The sequence below is a fragment of the Pan paniscus genome, chromosome 16 (genome assembly GCF_029289425.2).
Source record: "Pan paniscus chromosome 16, NHGRI_mPanPan1-v2.0_pri, whole genome shotgun sequence".
Taxonomy (NCBI): domain Eukaryota; kingdom Metazoa; phylum Chordata; class Mammalia; order Primates; family Hominidae; genus Pan; species Pan paniscus.
In genome coordinates, this window is record NC_073265.2 from 54,902,163 (window position 1) to 54,921,216 (window position 19,054).

General features: G+C 37.7%; 2 protein-coding genes across 12 annotated transcripts in view; one reads left to right on the top strand and one right to left on the bottom strand.

The window, feature by feature from the left end:
• SLC24A1 (solute carrier family 24 member 1) overlaps positions 1–2,277 on the top strand; it is a 44,708-nt gene extending 42,431 nt beyond the window's left edge. For 6 of the 7 annotated variants that reach the window (XM_008953314.4, XM_008953313.4, XM_063596733.1 and 3 more), the window contains one exon: positions 239–2,277. In XM_008953314.4, coding sequence (XP_008951562.3) covers positions 239–488 — 250 coding nt within the window. In that variant the 3' untranslated portion in view covers positions 489–2,277. The remainder of the gene's footprint in view (positions 1–238) is intronic. The other variant, XM_063596732.1, reaches the window with a different exon arrangement.
• Positions 2,278–5,548: 3,271 nt separating this feature from the next.
• DENND4A (DENN domain containing 4A) overlaps positions 5,549–19,054 on the bottom strand; it is a 133,137-nt gene continuing 119,631 nt past the window's right edge. For 4 of the 5 annotated variants that reach the window (XM_034938962.4, XM_003827976.7, XM_024925734.5 and 1 more), the window contains 9 exons: positions 18,182–18,276; positions 16,407–16,582; positions 16,172–16,318; positions 14,319–14,517; positions 13,843–14,097; positions 11,743–11,860; positions 10,962–11,124; positions 10,732–10,796; positions 5,549–8,395 (listed from right to left, as the gene is read on the bottom strand). In XM_034938962.4, coding sequence (XP_034794853.1) covers positions 8,259–8,395; positions 10,732–10,796; positions 10,962–11,124; positions 11,743–11,860; positions 13,843–14,097; positions 14,319–14,517; positions 16,172–16,318; positions 16,407–16,582; positions 18,182–18,276 — 1,355 coding nt within the window. In that variant the 3' untranslated portion in view covers positions 5,549–8,258. Of the gene's footprint in view, positions 8,396–10,731; positions 10,797–10,961; positions 11,125–11,596; positions 11,624–11,742; positions 11,861–13,842; positions 14,098–14,318; positions 14,518–16,171; positions 16,319–16,406; positions 16,583–18,181; positions 18,277–19,054 lie in introns of all 5 variants that reach the window. The other variant, XM_063596730.1, reaches the window with a different exon arrangement.

Genomic DNA, 19,054 nt, shown 5'->3' on the forward strand with positions numbered 1-19,054 from the left:
TCAGAATACTTCAGTTTTAACCTAAGCTCTTCTAGTTATTAGCTGTGAGTCCTTGGGCAAGTAATTTAATTTCCCTGAGACTTAATTTCCTTGTCTGTGAAATGGGGCTAATAATTTCTGTTCACTTCATAGATTTTTTATTGGTGGAAAAATACTTTGTAAAGTGTAAACTACTATTTAAGTGTATGGGATTATTATAAACATTAAGGATATTCACATCGTTTCTTCAATCTTGCAGCTTGCCTGTTCCTTGGTTGCTTTTCTCTCTTATCAATGGATTACAGCCAGTTCCAGTCAGCAGCAATGGCTTGTTTTGTGCAATTGTTTTGCTTTTTCTCATGCTTCTGTTTGTGATCTCTTCAATTGCGTCATGTAAATGGAGAATGAACAAGATCCTGGGCTTCACAATGTTCCTCCTTTACTTTGTATTCCTGATAATCAGTGTGATGTTAGAAGATCGAATCATATCCTGTCCTGTATCTGTCTGAATCAGTCACTCTTGCTCACAATGGGCATGGATCAGAAGACCATGCAGAAGTTACTGTATCTCTTGTGACCCTAATGAAAGAATGTATATGATCCTGGAAAGTGAACTGGGTGACCTAGGACCTCTGATATGAATGTGATCTGAGACTAAAGTTTGTCCTTGGAAACACCTGCAGCTCATTGTGGATTAAGACCCTCACCCCTGGAGGGGTGGAGTTTCTACCCCTGACTCATGCAGACATCTATTACATGGAGGCAGTAGAAGGACCCCTGGAGCCAGAGGGTTTTCTAAATGAGATAACTGGGGGCAAAGGTTGGGATAGGCGCAGCAGCTATAAGACAAGCTCCTACGCTCACTGTTCCCTGATCATTCCAAAGGCTGCTGGCCCAAAAGATGCAGATGTGGTCTACATCTCAGCCTTCCTGACCTCTGCCCCAAACACACGCTGCAATTTTGTCTCCTCCTTTTCTGTTCAAATTGTGAGGTTCTATCAGGTTTGTAATCACTGTAGCTTCAGTTATTGGTGAGTCTAAGGATCCAAGGCTACAGAAAAAAAAGAAATATAACAGGAATTAATGATCATTCCACGTTTTGTAGCCCACTGCATCTGGATATATACCAGTATTTTCTTTCTTTCTTTTTTTTTTTTTTTTGAGACAGAGTTTGGCTCTTGTTGCCCAGGCTGGTGTGCAATGGCGTGATCTCGGCACGCCACAACCTTCACCTCCCCGGTTCAAGCAATTCTCCTGCCTCAGCCTGAAGTCGTGATCTGCCCGCCTTGGCCTCCCAAAGTGCTGGGATTACAGGTGTCAGCCACCGCGCCTGGCCTATACCAGTATTTTCTAGTTTAAAGGAGGACTACATTAACTCTTATTGTTGCGTTTCTGAAAAGTGAAATTTAAAAAGCAGCCTGAAAAATAAAAATTTATAATTTGCCCTTGAATTGGAAGGAATGGCGATTAGGGAAGGAAAACTACTCTAGAGGCCATTTAAAAGTATGTATTTATTAGAACATGCAAATTCATGTTGTCTCCATCAGTGGTCACCTTGAGGGATTAGACATTCTAATGGAATGTCCTGGCTCCACCCTCCAGCATGTTCTCACCCAACAATGACAGTTGAGTGGAGTGGGAAGGGAAGTCATTCTAAAGAGTCCAAAGTCAGTAGTGCCACATCTGGTTTATAAAGTAAGAGATCCAGTGGGACAATGCTATTTTTGTATGCCAACCTAGATAGGATTATAAAGCAAGACTGATTTCTTCTGTGGTTTATGAATGGATCTTAAGGTAATTACAAAAGGGAAATTCCAAGAATGCATAACACAATGACAACATGGTGAGAAAAGTGCAGTACTACTTCCAAGGTAGCTAGTGTAAAGGACACTTGAGTTTTTAAAACTGTGGTTAAATGTTTTATGTGGAATTTGATGAGTTTGTATATTAAATACCACTGCTTGCTGCTTTTACTAGAATCAAGTTAAGGGACACGTTAGAAATAGAACAGCTTAATATCACTGGCTTCAGAGCAAAATGAACTCGGGTGACTGCAGATTATGATGGTAAATATGGCTTTAATTACAAACATGAGGAATGATTCACTGAAGATGAAAAGATAGGACGGATGTGATGTGAAAAAAACCCAAACATTTTGGCATTGAATGATGGCTAAGGTGTTCCAAGTATTCCATCTTTTAAGATGAATTGCTTAATTAATTGCCTCGCTACCCCAGGATTCCCATTCTTTGGAAATAATTTTTATTAAATTTCAATAAACTGTGAATCCCAATGGTATTTTACTTTACAACATGGATGGGCTCATCCTTATCTTTAGGTCATTTGGCCAGAATCCTCCCGAGAAGACTGATGAAGAGTATGGAATCATGTTCCAATTCTATATTCTTAATTATCCTTATTCCTGATGCTACTGCATTGCTGGGTTTCCATAGCCAAGGCCTAAGAACAGAAGGAGAAGGCAATGCTTGTGGGAGGGAGGTCCCAATACCAAAATTCTGGGCACTAACCTGGTGTCTGCAGCCCGTTCCCGTTAGCCTCGGGGATGTCACCTCACCCACAGCCTGGGATCTGACGTTCTTCCTCAGACTGGAGTAAGGAGTGATGGACCGTAAAATGCTGTGTAATGATAAAAGGCTGAAATATCCACTGAATGATTAAAACCAACTCTAATAATCTGACATCCTTTTCCCAGTTTGCTGAATTTCTGGCATACCCCTTTGCCTAGAAAGGAAGTTCTGATCACTTTACAGTGTTACAGAAAAGGACAAGTACAAAAAATGAAAGCTGAGTCTTGATGAATGAGTAGGAATTCACTGGGGGAGAGAGTGAGATTACTTTGGTGAGATGGAAAACTTGTGTAACTTTTAAAAGACTAATTGGTTATACCTGGAAATTAAATTTTTTGGTCACACATTTACAAACGTACTATAATATTAAATCATGCTGTTTTAGAGGTAAAGTACCATTTAAAAATGTCGAGATAATATTGAGATGGTCCTCTCACTTTATAGGCAGAATATTCTGTATATAGTTACTTGTGACAAATTCTAGGTCATTCATTCAGCCTGGAAAGTCTGAACTGTCCCAAATGGGTATTTGAATTGGAAGTCAGTGGCTACATGGATGACTTCTACCCCCTTAGGCTGCACTTCCTTGAAGGCCCTGGTAATAGGTTTGAGCCAGATTTCTGAATTCTTCCTCATTTAATGGGTTAAGAGTCTATATAGTACCAGAAAAGAGAGATGTATTCCAAATTTTTCAAACTATGTGTTTAAATGTTTTTTTTTTGTTTTGTTTTGTTTTAAAAAGAGACGGGGCCTTGCCCTGTCACCCAGGCTAGAGTGCAGTGACATGAAAATGGCTCACTGTAGCCTCACCTTTTGGGCTCAAGCGATCCTCCCGCCTCAGCCCCCCAAGTAGCTGGGACTACAGAAGTGCACCACCACACCCAGCTGATTTTTGTATTTTTTTGTAGAGATAGGGTTTTGCCATGTTGCCCAGGCTGATCTCGAACTCCTGAGCTCAGGCAATCTGCCCGCCTCGGCCTCCCAAAGTGCTGAGATTACAGGCATGAGCCACTGTACCCAGCCAAAATGGTTACTATATATTTTGAACATTATATTGCACTGTCATCAATAGATTCGAAAATAGTTTTACCAAATTACAGGCTTAGTCTTTTATAGCTGTCTATATCAATATTATTTAAAGATTGAGTACCAAAGGGGGCAGGAATTGGAATGTATTATCTAGAGCACAGAATAGTAAATAATCAGGAAAAGGGCCGGGCGCGGTGGCTCACGCCTATAATCCCAGCACTTTGGGAGGCCGAGGTGGGCGGATCACGAGGTCAGGAGATGGAGACCATCCTGGCTAACACGGTGAAACCCCGTCTCTACTAAAAAAATACCAAAAATTAGCCGGGCGAGGTGGCGGGCGCCTATAGTCCCACCTACTCGGGAGGCTGAGGCAGGAGAATGGCCTGAACTCCGGGGGGCGGAGCCTGCAGTGAGCCGAGATCGTGCCACTGCACTCCAGCCTGGGCAACAGCGAGACTCCGTCTCAAAAAAAAAAAGAAAAAATAAATAATCAGGAAGAATTGGTTGGCCTTATGTGCCAATGAATACTCTTGGTTCTGACCCTTTTTTGGTGGGAGGGTCCTCCAGCAGTTGCAGCTTGCAATGTGTACGGGGACTGGATGCTATGAAAGATGTAATGAGAGGGCTCATGAGCAGAGCTGCCTATCCCTGGGGGTTCACTAAAGCCTACAGGACATCCTGGCCCAAGTCTGCCTGCACAACTAAAGGCACACTTCTGGTCTTTAGGTCCTTCGCTGTATGAGCAAGCAAAACCTGGAGAATTTCACTTGCAGAAAATCCACCAGTTGCTGCAATAGTTTTATCATAGTACTACATTTGAAAAAAAAATCTTTAAATAGTAAAGGAGGGAGCCATCCAAATGAACAGGAACTGTGGAAAGGCAGCAATAACTTTATCAGAAGAATCTATTACCATCTCAGAGTACAAGCACATGCGCAGACTTTTGTAATCAAAGATGAAAATTCTTCAATTTGTGTACTGCTAATTTTGTTAAGAAATATAAGCCAGCCAATATGCTTACTTTGAGGCCAAAGGAGCAAGGTAGTATGAGGATGTTAAGACACCAAGTACTAAGGATATTAAGGTAAACTGGTATGCAGCTGCTAGAGGGTTCTGTTTTGAAATAAAGCTTAGTCTTGTATCCAGACAGGAAGAGGCAGCACATGCTAACTTTAGCACGAAGGACAAGGGTCTTCTCAAAGAGACAGCCTGCTCTTTCTCTTCTTGCTCTGAGATAAAGTGCCAGATAGCAGCTTTCAAGTTCTAGTGAGAGAAATAAAAATAAAGCTGGGCTACTGCACATCACCAAACAAATAGGTATTTTCATATCGCATATTACAAAGTACAGGTTGAGTATCCCTTATCAGAAATGTTTCGGACCAGAAGTGTTTTGGATTTCAGATGTTTTTGAAATTTGGAATATTTGAAAAATACAAACTGGTTGAACATCCCAAATATGAAATCCAAAATGCTCAAATGAGCATTTCCTTTGAGCATCATGTTGGTATTCAAAAAGTTTTGGATTTTGGAGCATTTGATTCCAGGAGCTCAGCCTGTATTTAGAAATTAAGCATAACTTCTAAATAGAGCTAGCTAATACTTGCTGGTTGCACTTAAGTATCATAGTAATTATCAGCATAAAGTAAAAATAAGTATTTACTGCCTAAAATGTTGAACCAATGTTTTCTGGGACCATTTCTCTAAATACACAAATGGGGAGACATACTAGAAAACCTTACAATTAAATATGCTGGTAGTGTTAGGGTTTTAGAGCAAAACAGAAACCCAAACCCCAAGAAAGTCAGGGAAAAGAAGACAAAAATCAGAAGATGAACAGCTGCATATTTCTCCACCTAACACTAGGAGGAAAAAGTAGAATATTTGAAATACGATATGGAATACAAATGTGTGCCATTTAGAACATAATGGTAGGACGTAGTAAACAAGCTACATCAGCACAGGACATGGTTTATTGTCAACCATTTAAACATATAAACAAAACTAAGAGTAAGAAAATAAAAGACAGATGATGTAGCAAAAGGGCATTTCTCTCCAACATGATTGGCCATTATTCTCCAAAATGTATGGTTAACAGAAAATTGAAGAAAAGTTTGTATAGAGTTATTTTAAATGACTGATATTTTGTTTTTTTTTTTTTTTTTGAGACAGGGTCTTGCTCTGTAATCCAGGCTAGAGTGCAATGGCATGATCACAGCTCATTGCAGCCCCAAACCCCCAGGCTCAAAGTGATCCTCCTGCTTCAGCCTCCCGAGTAGCTGGGATTACCAAGCATGAGCCACCATACCGAGCAAATTTTAAAAATTTTTTTGTAGAGACAGGGTCTCTCTTATGTTGCTCAGGCTGGTTTTGAACTCCTGGACTCAAGCAATCCTCCCTGCTTCAGCCTCCCAAAGTGCTGGGATTACAGGCCTCCATGAGCAACCATGCCCAGCTCAAGAATGATTCACATTTTAATTTTCTTTTGAACAGGTTTACCACTTTGTATTCATGTTTTAGGTTTTAAGACTAAATCTGTGCAATAATATTCCCTAGGGATTAAAAGTAGAGGAAATACAACCCTCTCCAAAAGCAGAAACAAAACTTGGGGTGGAAAGAGGAGGTAAAAATTACATTTGCCTTTCCAAATGAGTCTGAATCATAAAACCATGAAGAATGGTTTTACTCATTCTTTGTCAGCCATTTGAAATCAATAAACTATGATTCCTACATTTTGTTTGTATTACACAAAAAGTAAACAACAATGAAAGCTGTTTTTAAAAGAATAAAAACAACCAACCACAAATAGAAGAGAACCCCAGACGGTTCTCTTGGAGGGATGTTTATCACCAGTGCCAAAAGCCTCCCCCCTCTGAAATGTTTCTCTCAGTTGACAACTTTCAAATGATTTAAAGAACATGAAGAACAAGTAGAACATGAAGCTTGGATCTGAATAGTAAAGAATAAGATTGGAGTGGTATTTACAAAGGAGAGGCAGATACATGTGCCTAGCACCAGATTTTTCAAGTAAGCAAGTTCAGCCCCAAACTAACTGAAGTTTTACATTTTTAAACTGTCTCCATTATTTCCCAGAGTTGGAAGCTGTGAAATGTTTCAGCATGGTGCTATTCACTAATGGTGTGAACTCAAAAGGTGGGTTTTCTGCAGCTGAACTGATTCTAAGTCTCAGGACTCCAAGATACCTCCAGTCCAAGTGTCGTGGACTCTACTGGCTTTATACACCTAATTTGGGACTATCCATTTTTTCCTTCTTTAAAGCTGGCTAGGGAATTCCTTCACTAATGATAATGTGTGCAAACACACACACATATTGAAAATCTATAACTAATTCTAGCAGCCAAAAGATGTTTTTCCTTACCAGAAATTACCCAAAGAAAGTTACATTAGAAATAATATGACTAAAAATATATTTTTAAAGCTATTTAATACTCATGATGTCTAAACTTTCAATTTATTGTCTGATTTATGGATATTTCTGTATTTTAGATTCTACAGACTTCAGATTCTGAAGCTTGTTGAAAAAGCTAAGTTCCTCAATATGGATGAAAATCTATCTGGCTGTACTTTTAGAGGGGAATTTTTCTACTTTTGAAAAAAATTCTGAATATTTATATATAGTATTAACAGAATACCCCAGTAAGTCATATTTCAGATAAATATTCTATAGTATAATTTGCATCATACCCAATATTTTAGATATTAAAATAAGGGTAAAATTTGGAATATAATCACTTGTCTGCATATTTCCCAACGTAAGTTTTCATGTAGAATATTAAAATTTAAATTGATATTTGGATTTATAAGCTATTTTCCCTGTATACTATACGTATCTATTAGCAATAGAGACAATTTTGGAGTCATGGTATAGTGAACCTCTCTGGCTCTCCTTGCACAAGGCTCCATGAGTCAGTCTGGGCAGTGCGCGCTACCCTTGCATAACTCACTCCCCACACTCAGGCTTAGGGGTACTAACATGCAATCCTAGGACAACACTTGACACTAGCACTGACATTTTAAAATTCATTCTCCCAAGTAATAAAAAAAATATATATAGATAGATATACACAGAGAGATCTGCAGCTGTACTAATTACTTCAAATAGCAGCAGACAAGGAAAATACACGCTTGCTTGCTTAAGTTTAAATTCATTTTAAGTTTGCTATATTAAATTTAAAAATTAAAAAAATATCAACTTACTATAAACAATTTAAAATATGTATAATACAACTTCATGGTCAAAACATTTGAATAGTCTATGAAAACAGGAAATACGTTCATCTGACATTTCTGTTTAGATTCCATTCATGATTTTTCAATCTGTCTCTTCCAAAAGAAACCATAAAACAGTTGTCATATTTTATGGCAACTAATTTTGTTTAGGGATTTCCTCATCACAAAAATACTTTATTTCCTATTACAGAGGAGTTAAAGAAGAAGAAAAAAGAAATGAGAAACAAAGTGGCTTTCTCCCCACTTGTCACTATTCTCTTCTTCAAACATTCTGTACATAAGCTGTCTGAGTCTTTTGAACCATTTACAAATTGTATTTTCAAAAATTGAAGAAAAAATATTTAGAGTCTAAAAGTGTTATTTTATACACTGACTATACAATATACATTGAATGTTTACACATACAAATACATCTTAAAGATAAGGTTCTCCAAAGGTTTTTCGACATTCCATCACCCCTGTACTTGGTGGTCTATCACAGTTGTGTGTACTCTTGACTTGACTAGGTGTGAGACGATCGTATGCCATCTTGTACTCTTTATCAAAAGCATCTGCAGAAATTGATAAAGAAATAAAAGGATAAAGAAATTTAGGTCTGATGTTGAAAACTATCAAGTTTCTATAATACTACAGAAACACAACATTAGAGGCCAAGAAGGAATTGCTAGGACATTTCTTTATCCAAAGGACCACAGCTGGATTGCACAGACCAGTGAAACTTAAAGGTTTGAAAATGCCAATTTTTAATTTTACCAGGTACAGATGTTAAAAACCACCAAATACCACACACACTTTTTTGGTACTTTGCTTTGCATACTCAATAAAAACAGTAAAAATAAATAATAGCCTTTTCCCACCAGGATTGACAAAAAGTTTTTTTGCCCATATTTTCTTTACACTAGTCCTTTTATGGTTTCATTTTTTAAATTTAAATTTTGCTTCAACAGAAATTTTTTTTGGTTTGTGTGTCCTAACTTCCTGTATTATGGGCTACCTCTGGGAAAATAATCCAAATATCTGAAATCACCATGTAATGATTTTTTTTCCCTTTTCCACATGGCAACAGATGGAGCTAACAGACTGTTACTTTTATTTTTAAGGACATTATACCAAGGTCTGTGTGCCTTTTCCCCAGAAGATAGTCCACATGTGACAAAAAGGGACAACAGAGGTTTACAAGCTTCTGCTAAAAGTTTCTCTCAGTCTAGAAATCATGCTAACTTATTGCTTATTTTAAACACATACTGGATAAAAATTTGCCCCTCAGAGAGCCAAATGGGGTATGAATTATAACAATGTCACTAAGATCCTATTTTTCTGCTTTGGGGAGGTGACGGACCTAAGAACATCTTTCCTCTCTGAAACAGTACCACAGTGGTACCCATGAAGGCTTGTTTGAGTTGAGTCAAGTGCATGAGCAAGTGAGCTTCTCTAGCTTGGAGGTCCGGAATTTTTTAGACATTCAAGGAAATCCCACCTTTGGCAGAGGGCTAGAGTAATATCTGACTACAGTCTCGGCTTGTATTAGGTAGGGAATAAAGGGATGGTAACAAGGATCTGAATAATCCTTTTTGGTATCCTCTGTTTCACCATAGTTAAAAGGCCTAGCTCAAATAACACTATTCATGATTTTGGTTAAGTTCTGGCATCTTTCTCAAGTGGCTAGAATGACTATCCCAATGCCATTTAATAGTCTACCTTTCCTAACTGATCTTATTTTATATATATATATGTGTGTGTGTGTGTGTGTGTGTGTATATATATATATATTTTTTTTTTTTTGGTTAGACGGAGTTTCACTCTTGTTGCGCAGGCTGGAGTGCAGTGGCACAATCTCGGCTCACTGCTGCCTCGGCCTCCTGGGTTCAAGTGATTCTCCTGCCTCAGGCTCCTGAGTAGCTGGGACTACAGGCATGCGCCACCACGCCTGGCTAATTTTGTATTTTTAGTAGAGATGGGGTTTCACCATATTGGCCAGGCTTGCCTCGAACTCCTGACCTCAGATGATCTGCCCGCCTTGGCCTCCTACAGTGTTGGGATTACAGGCGTGAGCCACTGCACCTGGCTGATTTTATTATATATTATATTCCCATAGATATTTATGTTTATTTCTAGACTCCCTATTCTGTACTATTGATTTTTCCAGCTCTGCCCCTGATAGCATTACCCTGATGTAATTACAGTAGCTTCTAGAAAAGAATCACCTTCTGTTGATTCTTTTTTTATCAGATAAGGTCTTGCTCTACAGCCCAAGCTGGCATGCAGCTGCACCATCATGGCTCACTGCAGCCTCGACTGCCCAGGCTCACATGATACTTTCACCTCAGCCTCCCAAGTAGCTGGGACTACAGCCATGTGCCACCGCATCTGGCTAACTTATTTTTTTTTTGGTAGAAATGGGGTTTCACCATGTTGCCCAGGCTGGTCTCAAACTCCTGGCCTCAAGCGATCCACCCACCTTGGCCTCCCAAAGTGCTGGGATTACAGACATGAGCTACCGCACCCGGCTCCTTTCAATTAAATAATTTTTCCTGACTAGTCCTTTTCTTGTCAGATTAACTTTTAAAAATTGAAATATAATCCATATACCATACAATTCACTAACTTAAAGTGTACAATTTAGTGTTTTTTTGGTATATTCACAAGATTGTACAACTATCACCACTGCCTAATTCCAGAACATTTTCATCTCACCAAAAAGAAACCTTATACCAGTTAGCAGTCACTCCCTATTCACCCCACCTCTTGGTCCTTAGCAACAACGAATCTACCTTTATATAATTACAGATTTAATATTACTAATAAAGTATAACTACTAATATAAAAATACTTTGAAAACTATTCCATGATATATAAATATTACATATTAGATATAAAGCTAAATTACCTATATCAATGTTTTCTCTTCCCAGTGCCACAAGTGAGAGAAATAGTATTTCTCTGTATAAACTCCTAGGGAGAAAAAGTCATGGAGAAAATATTAGTATCCATATAGTCCATATGTTCCCTATAAAAAATTTAATGCTACCATAAGCATGAGATATTCTAACAAATTACTAAGCAAACAATATGAATCTGCCTAGGAGAACAATATATTCGTCTAAGAGAAGGACTTACCTCTGTCTTTTAAAATGTGGACACTTATTCAGTGTCTCTAAAATCTGACTCATTGGTCCATAGACATCATTCATTTTAATGCTTTTTACCATACTTTTCAACAGTTCCTGGTTAAATGAGTTATCACTTTTTTGCAATAAATGGACCATTGGATATTTTTGGGCTGTAAACGAACAAAAGAACAGATGAAGGAAAATGTTCTGTGTAGAAAGGAGAAAGAAATTAAGCAGCAACTGACAGATATTAAGTTACAAAGCACTAAAAATAAATTAAGGGCAATAGATAAAGAAATAGGAATCCAAGAATGAAGAAAGCAAAAAATAAGACAAATAATGACAAAAAAAGGTCTAAAGCTTTCTGTGGTCTTAAATAGACAATAACTAAGAATATTGTTTCCCTTAATACAGCCTCTGATGAAAATTCTAAATCAGCAGCCTGGGATGGAAACAAATAAAAAATAAGTAAAAAGAAGAAATTGGGATGAGCAATGTGCTGAAAGCTGAATTCTGCAAAACACAACCAACCCCTCCAGCACATACACAGCACCCCTCAAAAAACCAAACCAAAACAAAAAACAAACAAAAAAAACCCTTAGACCTCCATAGAAGGTAGCACTAAAAAAATCAAACACTCACTCTCAAACAAAAGAGTACGACTTTGACCTGTAAGACAAAAAGTAGTACAGTAAAATAAAAGTCAGTTATACATTGGTTTATGCTATTTAAAGCTAGTAGAGATTACTCTCATATGAACAAAGTCAGCATTCTGTGATGGCACTTACTATGTGCATTCCAGAGAATGTACAAGGGCTGTCCCGGATCCTGATGTAACTTCATATTGTCCCATAACATTTGTATTAAAACATATTTGCTATCTTCAGACATACAGTGGCGGGGAATCTGTGTTATACAATAAACATTCATTAATGATCCTTACATGATAATTTTTCATAAGTATTTTATAAAATTCTTATAAATATTTTTTAGGATGTGTATGTGCGAGACAGAAAAGAGAACAGAAAAAGACTGATTTACCTACATTTGATATCTACTACAGGAAGATGGGCTGTGTGGAAAAGCTAATGATCTCTAAAGATCAGATATAACAAAGTACTTGAGATCCGTGAGAAAGGGTACCAAGAAGAACTCATCTTGCTCCTCTTGCTCATGATTGAAAGTCACAGAAAGATAAATCCAGGAGTCCCATCCTATATCATCCAACACCCTGGCCCAGATAACGCTGAGTTCACATCTTTGTCACTCATGTATGATGTACTGAAAATCCGAAGCACATGCACAATCATAGGCATGCAGCACAAGAAGAGAGAAGGCAAGGTTCCTGAACTTAGAGACCACCATTTAGTGGCAGTGGCAGTATATGAAAAAGTAAAGACACTTTTATAAAACAACATACCAAAAATACAAATGAACATATAACAAACAAATTGCCTAAATGTTAAACAAAAATCCAGGGTAAAGGAATGACGAGAGTGGTAGCACATGATTGCAATATGAATTTCAATAGTCCCCCTTTATCCTCAGCAGCTATATTCCAAGACCTCCAATGGATACCTATAACTGCAGATAGTACCGAACCCTATATATACTGTATTTTCCTATACATACATACTTGTGATATTTAATTTATAAATGAGGCACAAAAAGAAATTAACAATAACTAATAATAAAATAGAACAATTAAAACAATAGGCCAGCATCACTGCTTTGTGCCATTAAGTAAAACAGGAGTTACATGAACACAAGCACTGTGATACCATCACAGTGGGTCTGATAACAGAGATGGCTACTCAATGATTAACAGGCAGGTGGCATACACAGCGTGGATACACCGAACAAAGGGATGATTCACATCCCAGATGGGACAACACGAGATTTCATCATGCTACTCAGAACAGCATGCAATTTAAAACTTATGAAGTGTTTCTTTCTGGAAGTTTCCACTTAATATTTTGAGACCACAGTTACCATGGGTAACTGAAACCTCAGAAAGGAAAACCATGAATAAGGAGGGACTGCTGTACAGATATCCTTAAAAAGTGTTAGGCTTGGGCTGGACACAGTGGCTCCTGCCTATAACCCCAGCACTTTGGGAGGCTGAGACAGGAGGGTCACTTGAGCCCAGGGGTTAGAGGTCACAGTGAGCCATGACCACACCACTGCACTCCAGTCTGGGTGACAGGGCGAGACCTTGTGTCAAAAAAAAAAAAAAAAAATTAGGCTTGTTTTGAAAGAAGTACAAGATGTACGTGGGCCTAACTCACAAATCTGCCTCCTAAGAGTCATTTCCAGTTTATTCTTGAAGCAATAGCAAAAATTCAAGTACGTTTAATGTAAATTTTAGGAGAAGGCAAAAAAAAGGACTCTTATTGCTAGCCTGTAAGAAGAAAATATTATTTGTAAATACAACTAAAACAATTCTATTTATCTAATGACCCAGAGGGCTATTAAAAATATTTAGCATAGGCTGGGCGCGGTGGCTCACGCCTGTAATCCCAACACTTTGGAAGGCTGAGGCAGGTGGATCATAAGGTCAAGAAATCAAGACCATCCTGGCCAACATGGTGAAACCCCGTCTCTACTAAAAATACAAAAATTAGCTGAGCGTGGTGGTGTGTGCCTGCAATCCCAGCTACTTGGGAGGCTGAGGCAGGAGAATTGCTTGAACCCTGTAGCTGGAGGCTGCAGTGAGCCGAGATAGTGCCACTGCACTCCAGCCTGGCGAAAGAGTGAGACTACGTCTCAAAAAATAAAATAAAATAAATTTAGCATAAAAACAGACCTTACTTTTTAATCATTAGGAATATGCAAACATTACAATGGTAACAGAAGCATTCATTGCCTTTTAATTTTTAGTCTCATACCTTTGAATACTTGTTACAGTGCTCAGAAGAAAGAATCAGTCCAGGTAAGTTACTGGGCAAGTCAAGACGTCTGAAATACCATACCAGGTTCCAAAAAACAATTGGATGATGGTCCACAAAGTCTGCTACTGTTATTGCATGATCACCTTCATTTTCCAATAAGCTTTCAAGTTCTTTCCATACCACTAAAGGACTAAGATACGGAACAGTGACAGGATCGGGACTTGGAAGGTGCCATTCTAAACCTAAAGAATCCTGTTGAATAAATAAAAACCATAAATGGGAAATGCAAAATAATACTAAGCCATTAAAAAATTCAGTGATTCCCATATGAGTAGAAAAGTAATATAATTGTATCATGGGATAAGAGACTCTTCTTGGCAATAATAAAGCTAATAAGACTACTTAGGACAAGGGGAACAAAATCATACGTAAGTGATCAATTTCCAAATAAAAAAATACACCAAAATACATACTGTAGCTCCTTGTAAAGTAGCTGGCAGGCTGCCTGTAGAAATGAGCTTCTGTCTTCCAGTATCTTCCTTATCCAAGGGGCCCGAAGTACTAATACTCCTGGCCATTGGAAATATTGGACATTTAGACATAGCTGTTTTTGATCTATTAGCAGGGATCTGAATACTTCGGGTGCAAAAATTTTCCTGCAGTTTAGATTTGCTTGGGAATTGAAAAAAGAATAAAGTGTATCAGTGTCTAGATTTACTTTACTTCATCAACAAGGATCATGTTCTCTCTTTTTTTTTTTTTTTTTTTTTTTTAAGACAGAGTCTTGCTCTGTCACCCAGGCTGGACTGCAGTGGTGTGATCTCAGCTCACTGCAACTTCTGTCTCCTAGGCTCAAGCGATCCTCCCACCTCAGCCTCCCGAGTGGCTGGGACTACAGGCACACGCCACCATGCCTGCCTAATTTTTGTATTTTTAGTAGAGATGGGGTTTGGCCATGTTGTCCAGGCTGGTCTCGAACTCCCAGGCTCAAGCCATCTGCCCACCTCGGCCTCCCAAAGTGCTGGGATTACAAGTGTGGGCCACCACTTACCGGCCATGTTCTTCTCTTTAGAATCCGAGCTAGATGGTCGGGCGAGGTGGCTCACACCTGTAATGCCAGCACTTTGGGAGGCTGAGGTGGGTGGATTGCCTGAGGTCAGGAGTTCGAGAGCAGCTTGGCCAACATGGTGAAACCCTGTCTCTACTAAAAATAGAAAAATTAGCCAGGTGTGATGGCAGGCGCCTGTAATCCCAGCTACTTGGGAGGCTGAGGCAGGAGCATTGTTTGAACCTGGGAGGCAAAGATTGCAGTGAGCCAAGATTGCACCACTGTACTCCAGTATGGGCAACAGAGTGAGATTCTGTCTCAAAAAAAAAAAAGAATCAGAGCTAGACATGGCAACATGAATGAAAGGAAATGCTACTCAGGCTTCAGCTGGGAAACAGGATATATTTTTAAGTAGTATAGTCATGATAAATTTCCTTTTTTATCAAATCAACTGTAAATATTCAAGATTCATTCATTTATTCAAAACATTTAGTAGATTTCTATATAGCAGAAAGCACACTAGACCATGGGGATAGAAAGCAGAGAAAAAAGGCACATATTCCTTCAGGAGTCACAACCCAGGAGACAAAGATAAGGGCTACAATAGACCTGTGATGAAAGAAGGTGCACAAACAGATTTTTGGTTTTATTAAGTAATCAAGATCAAACAGGTCACGTTAGCCTGCCAACACTATACAGGCATTTTTTGGCACATGCAGCTACCAATATGGCTTCATCTGTCCAGCTATATATGGCTTATTTGGCACTTCTGCACAATGGAATTGATTTCTGCATCAGTTTTAAGTGTAGATTTACTTATATTAGGCTTACTATATAAATTTTAGTTTAATTTTGCAGTTCCTATATCAGCTCCAAATGTTTTCTTAGATTATTAAATATTCCCTAGGTAGAAAATTAAATATTAAAAAGTAGTAGTATTGACTTAATTCCTGAAGAGATAGAGACAAGAAAAAAGATAGTCATTATAAACCTCAAGTGTTCTACATTTTTTTTTACCTTTAAAATACTAGTAAACATTATCATATATACATACAGCTTAAACTCTGGGGATTAATAAAGCATAACATATAACTACATATTTAAAGATTTATGTGATTAGAGAATTTTAACACTGTTTTAAGAGTAAGAATTTAAGATTATGAATCTGTTATTCATAGACATTTAAACCTGGAAATGGTCAACTAATTTTTCTGTCATACTTCTAAAATATGTGTAAATATATGTTGTTAAAATATAGTTCCACATAATCATAATTACCTATTTAGATCAAAATTCCCTTGAACAGAGAGAGCAGATGTGTCAAGACCAGAGGCTGATGTTGAAATGCAAGACTGCCTCGTCTGACTTGAAATGGAGGATGGAAAGTGCATATTTTCTGTTGATGGGCTTGACTTTAGAAAGTATCTGTAATGTGAATCGAAGGAACTTTTTGAGAAAAGAGATATTATAGGGAACATGATCCTTAAACATGAAGGAAAAAAAATATCATTACCTTCCAGGTCGTCTTAAATCTCTTATTTCTATATTCAGAAAGGGTAAGAAGATATTGCCACAGAATGGGCATGTAGTATTGAGATTTGAATCATCTGCTGTCCAGCCAGCCATGATTTCCTCATCATGGACAAGACAATCACAAGTTCTACACCGAGAGCAACTTGAGATGAGAACCTGTGGGAGAAGATAGCACTTTATAAAGAAAGCTGGTTAATTCAGATTATGAATTAAAAACCATTTCAATTCATAAATTCATTGGATAATTAAAACCCAGAAGGATTCAGATGCTATACACAAACACTGGATTACATCAGTGTATTATATACTATAATCGTCTTCAGCTAAATCCATTCCAGAATTTTTGCCTGAAAGGGAAACTTGCTTTTAAGTGAGGATTTTTTTCATTATAAATCAGAGTAAAATTTGCTGTGGTTTTATTAATGGAAAAGTAAACTCAATCACTAATTTGTTAATACCCCAAACAGGCATTTGTAATTACACATTACAAATCAGTGTGGCTGCCAGACCAGTACTGGTCTACAAACACTTACTGGATTGTGATGAGATAAATAAGAAATTGAGAGGAGGATTTATAAACTTTTTAAAGTACTGTGATATTGCAGTAACATCTAAGAGTGTAATCAATGTATTTTCTAAGAATATTAGCTATGACAGATTAGAAATTAAACAAAATGAAAACAACCCTGGTCTTTTACAAAAGACAGTTTAATAAGCATTGCTATAGATAACTATAAATGCTATCATTATGTTAAGAAAATATAGAAATTCTTGAAGCCTCCAGAAACTTTGTAAAGTTAGTGTTCATCATCTATGTTTTGGCTGTATGCAAATTTATTTTCCAGATTTATGCAAATTAACATAAAATAGCAACCATACTCACAAATGTATTTGGAAGCAATTTTTACAGAAAAATTAGGAAAAAGTTTTAAAGTGAAAAAGTATAACTTTTTCATTGTAAGTATGTGGGATATAAACGCTTACCCAGCAGAGACCTACGTCAAACTGACACAAAGAATGAAAAACATGGTGGAAGAAACTGACAACATAATGCCAAAACTACTCCCTGTACATTCACCAAAAAAGTATGCTTGCAAAGCAAAACTGATTGTGTTTATTATGTGAAATAAACACTCAAAGAGAACATTCATGAAAAAAACCCAAATACTAACAAAGAAAATTAAAATGCTTTTGTAGGTTGATAAACCTTAAAGTAAGCATAGATCTGTCCTAATAGAAATAAGTTAGTATGACTCCAATAATCTGAAATACTGGATATCCAAAAGCTAAATTTTAACTTTACTCAGATGCAATTCACATTCTGAAATTTCAGGTGCTATGTATTTAACTTATTATTTTTTCTCTTTTTTTGAGATGGAGTCTTGCTCTGTCGCCCAGGCTGGAGTGCAGTGGCGTGATCTCGGCTCACTGCAATCTCTGCCTCCCAGGTTTAAGTAATTCTCCTGCCTCAGCCTCCCTAGTGGCTGGGATTACAGGTGCCTGCCACCATGCCTGGGTAATTTTTGTATTTTTAGTAGAGATGTGGTTTCACCATATTGGCCAGGCTGGCCTCGAACCCCTGACCTCAGGTGATCCACCCATGTTGGCCTCCCAAAGTGCTGGGATTACAGGCGTGAGCCACCGCACCCAGCCTATGTATTTAACTTCTATTACTCTACCTGGGACCACTAATACTTAAGAAATGTGCATTTTATAAAGCAGTATATGAAGATTCTCTTTTGCACAAAAGTGTACCTCCATTGCATAGTTTTGGAAGATATTTGTATTACTCGCGTTGAAGGAAGATGTCACTTCTGATTTCCCAGGTAAGGCAAACTTCGACAGGGATCCTGTTCATTAGTGAAAAACAAAGAACAGAAACCATTAAAATTAATGAGAAAGGATATAAGAATCTTTTACTTCCATAAGTTCTCAGATAAAATGTTAACCTATTCCAGTCAAAATATTAAAACTAATTAGGAAAAACAAATAAATAATGAACAAGATTTTTTCAAGGCATGAAGTTTTGAGCACAAACCTAAGGAAATGTGCTCTGATTCTGCTCATCCCCACATCTTAGGTGTGTCCACTCATTACTGACTTATTAAAGCACTGTATGTGAACAGACTATAAAACATTCTAGTCATTAGTAATTATTGTGCTGTTTCTATTTTTTCATGTTTAAAATACAGGAAAGTATTTAGTTCCAAGGTCTAAAAAGTATAAAATAGCCCATTTTTATTTCAAATCATGAAAAAGATTTAGTGGCAATTCTCTCCTTATAAGGGTCTTTTAAGAACTAGAATAGCTGGGCATGGTGGCTCATGCCTGTAATCCTAGCACGTTGAGAGGCTAAAGTGGGAGGATTGCTTCAGGCCAGGAATTCGAGACCAGCCTTGGCAACATAGTGAGACCTTGTCTCTACAAAAAAATAAAAATAAAGAATTAGCTGGACGTGGTGGTGTGTGCTTATAGTCACAGCTACTTGGGAGACTGGGGTAGGAGTCCAAATTTCTTGAGTCCAGAAATTTGAGGTTACAATGAGAGCGTGGGCAGCAGAATGAGATCCTGACTCCAAAAAAAAAAAAAAAAAAAAAAAAAAAAAGATGGTTAATCTTGCTGTTTGCT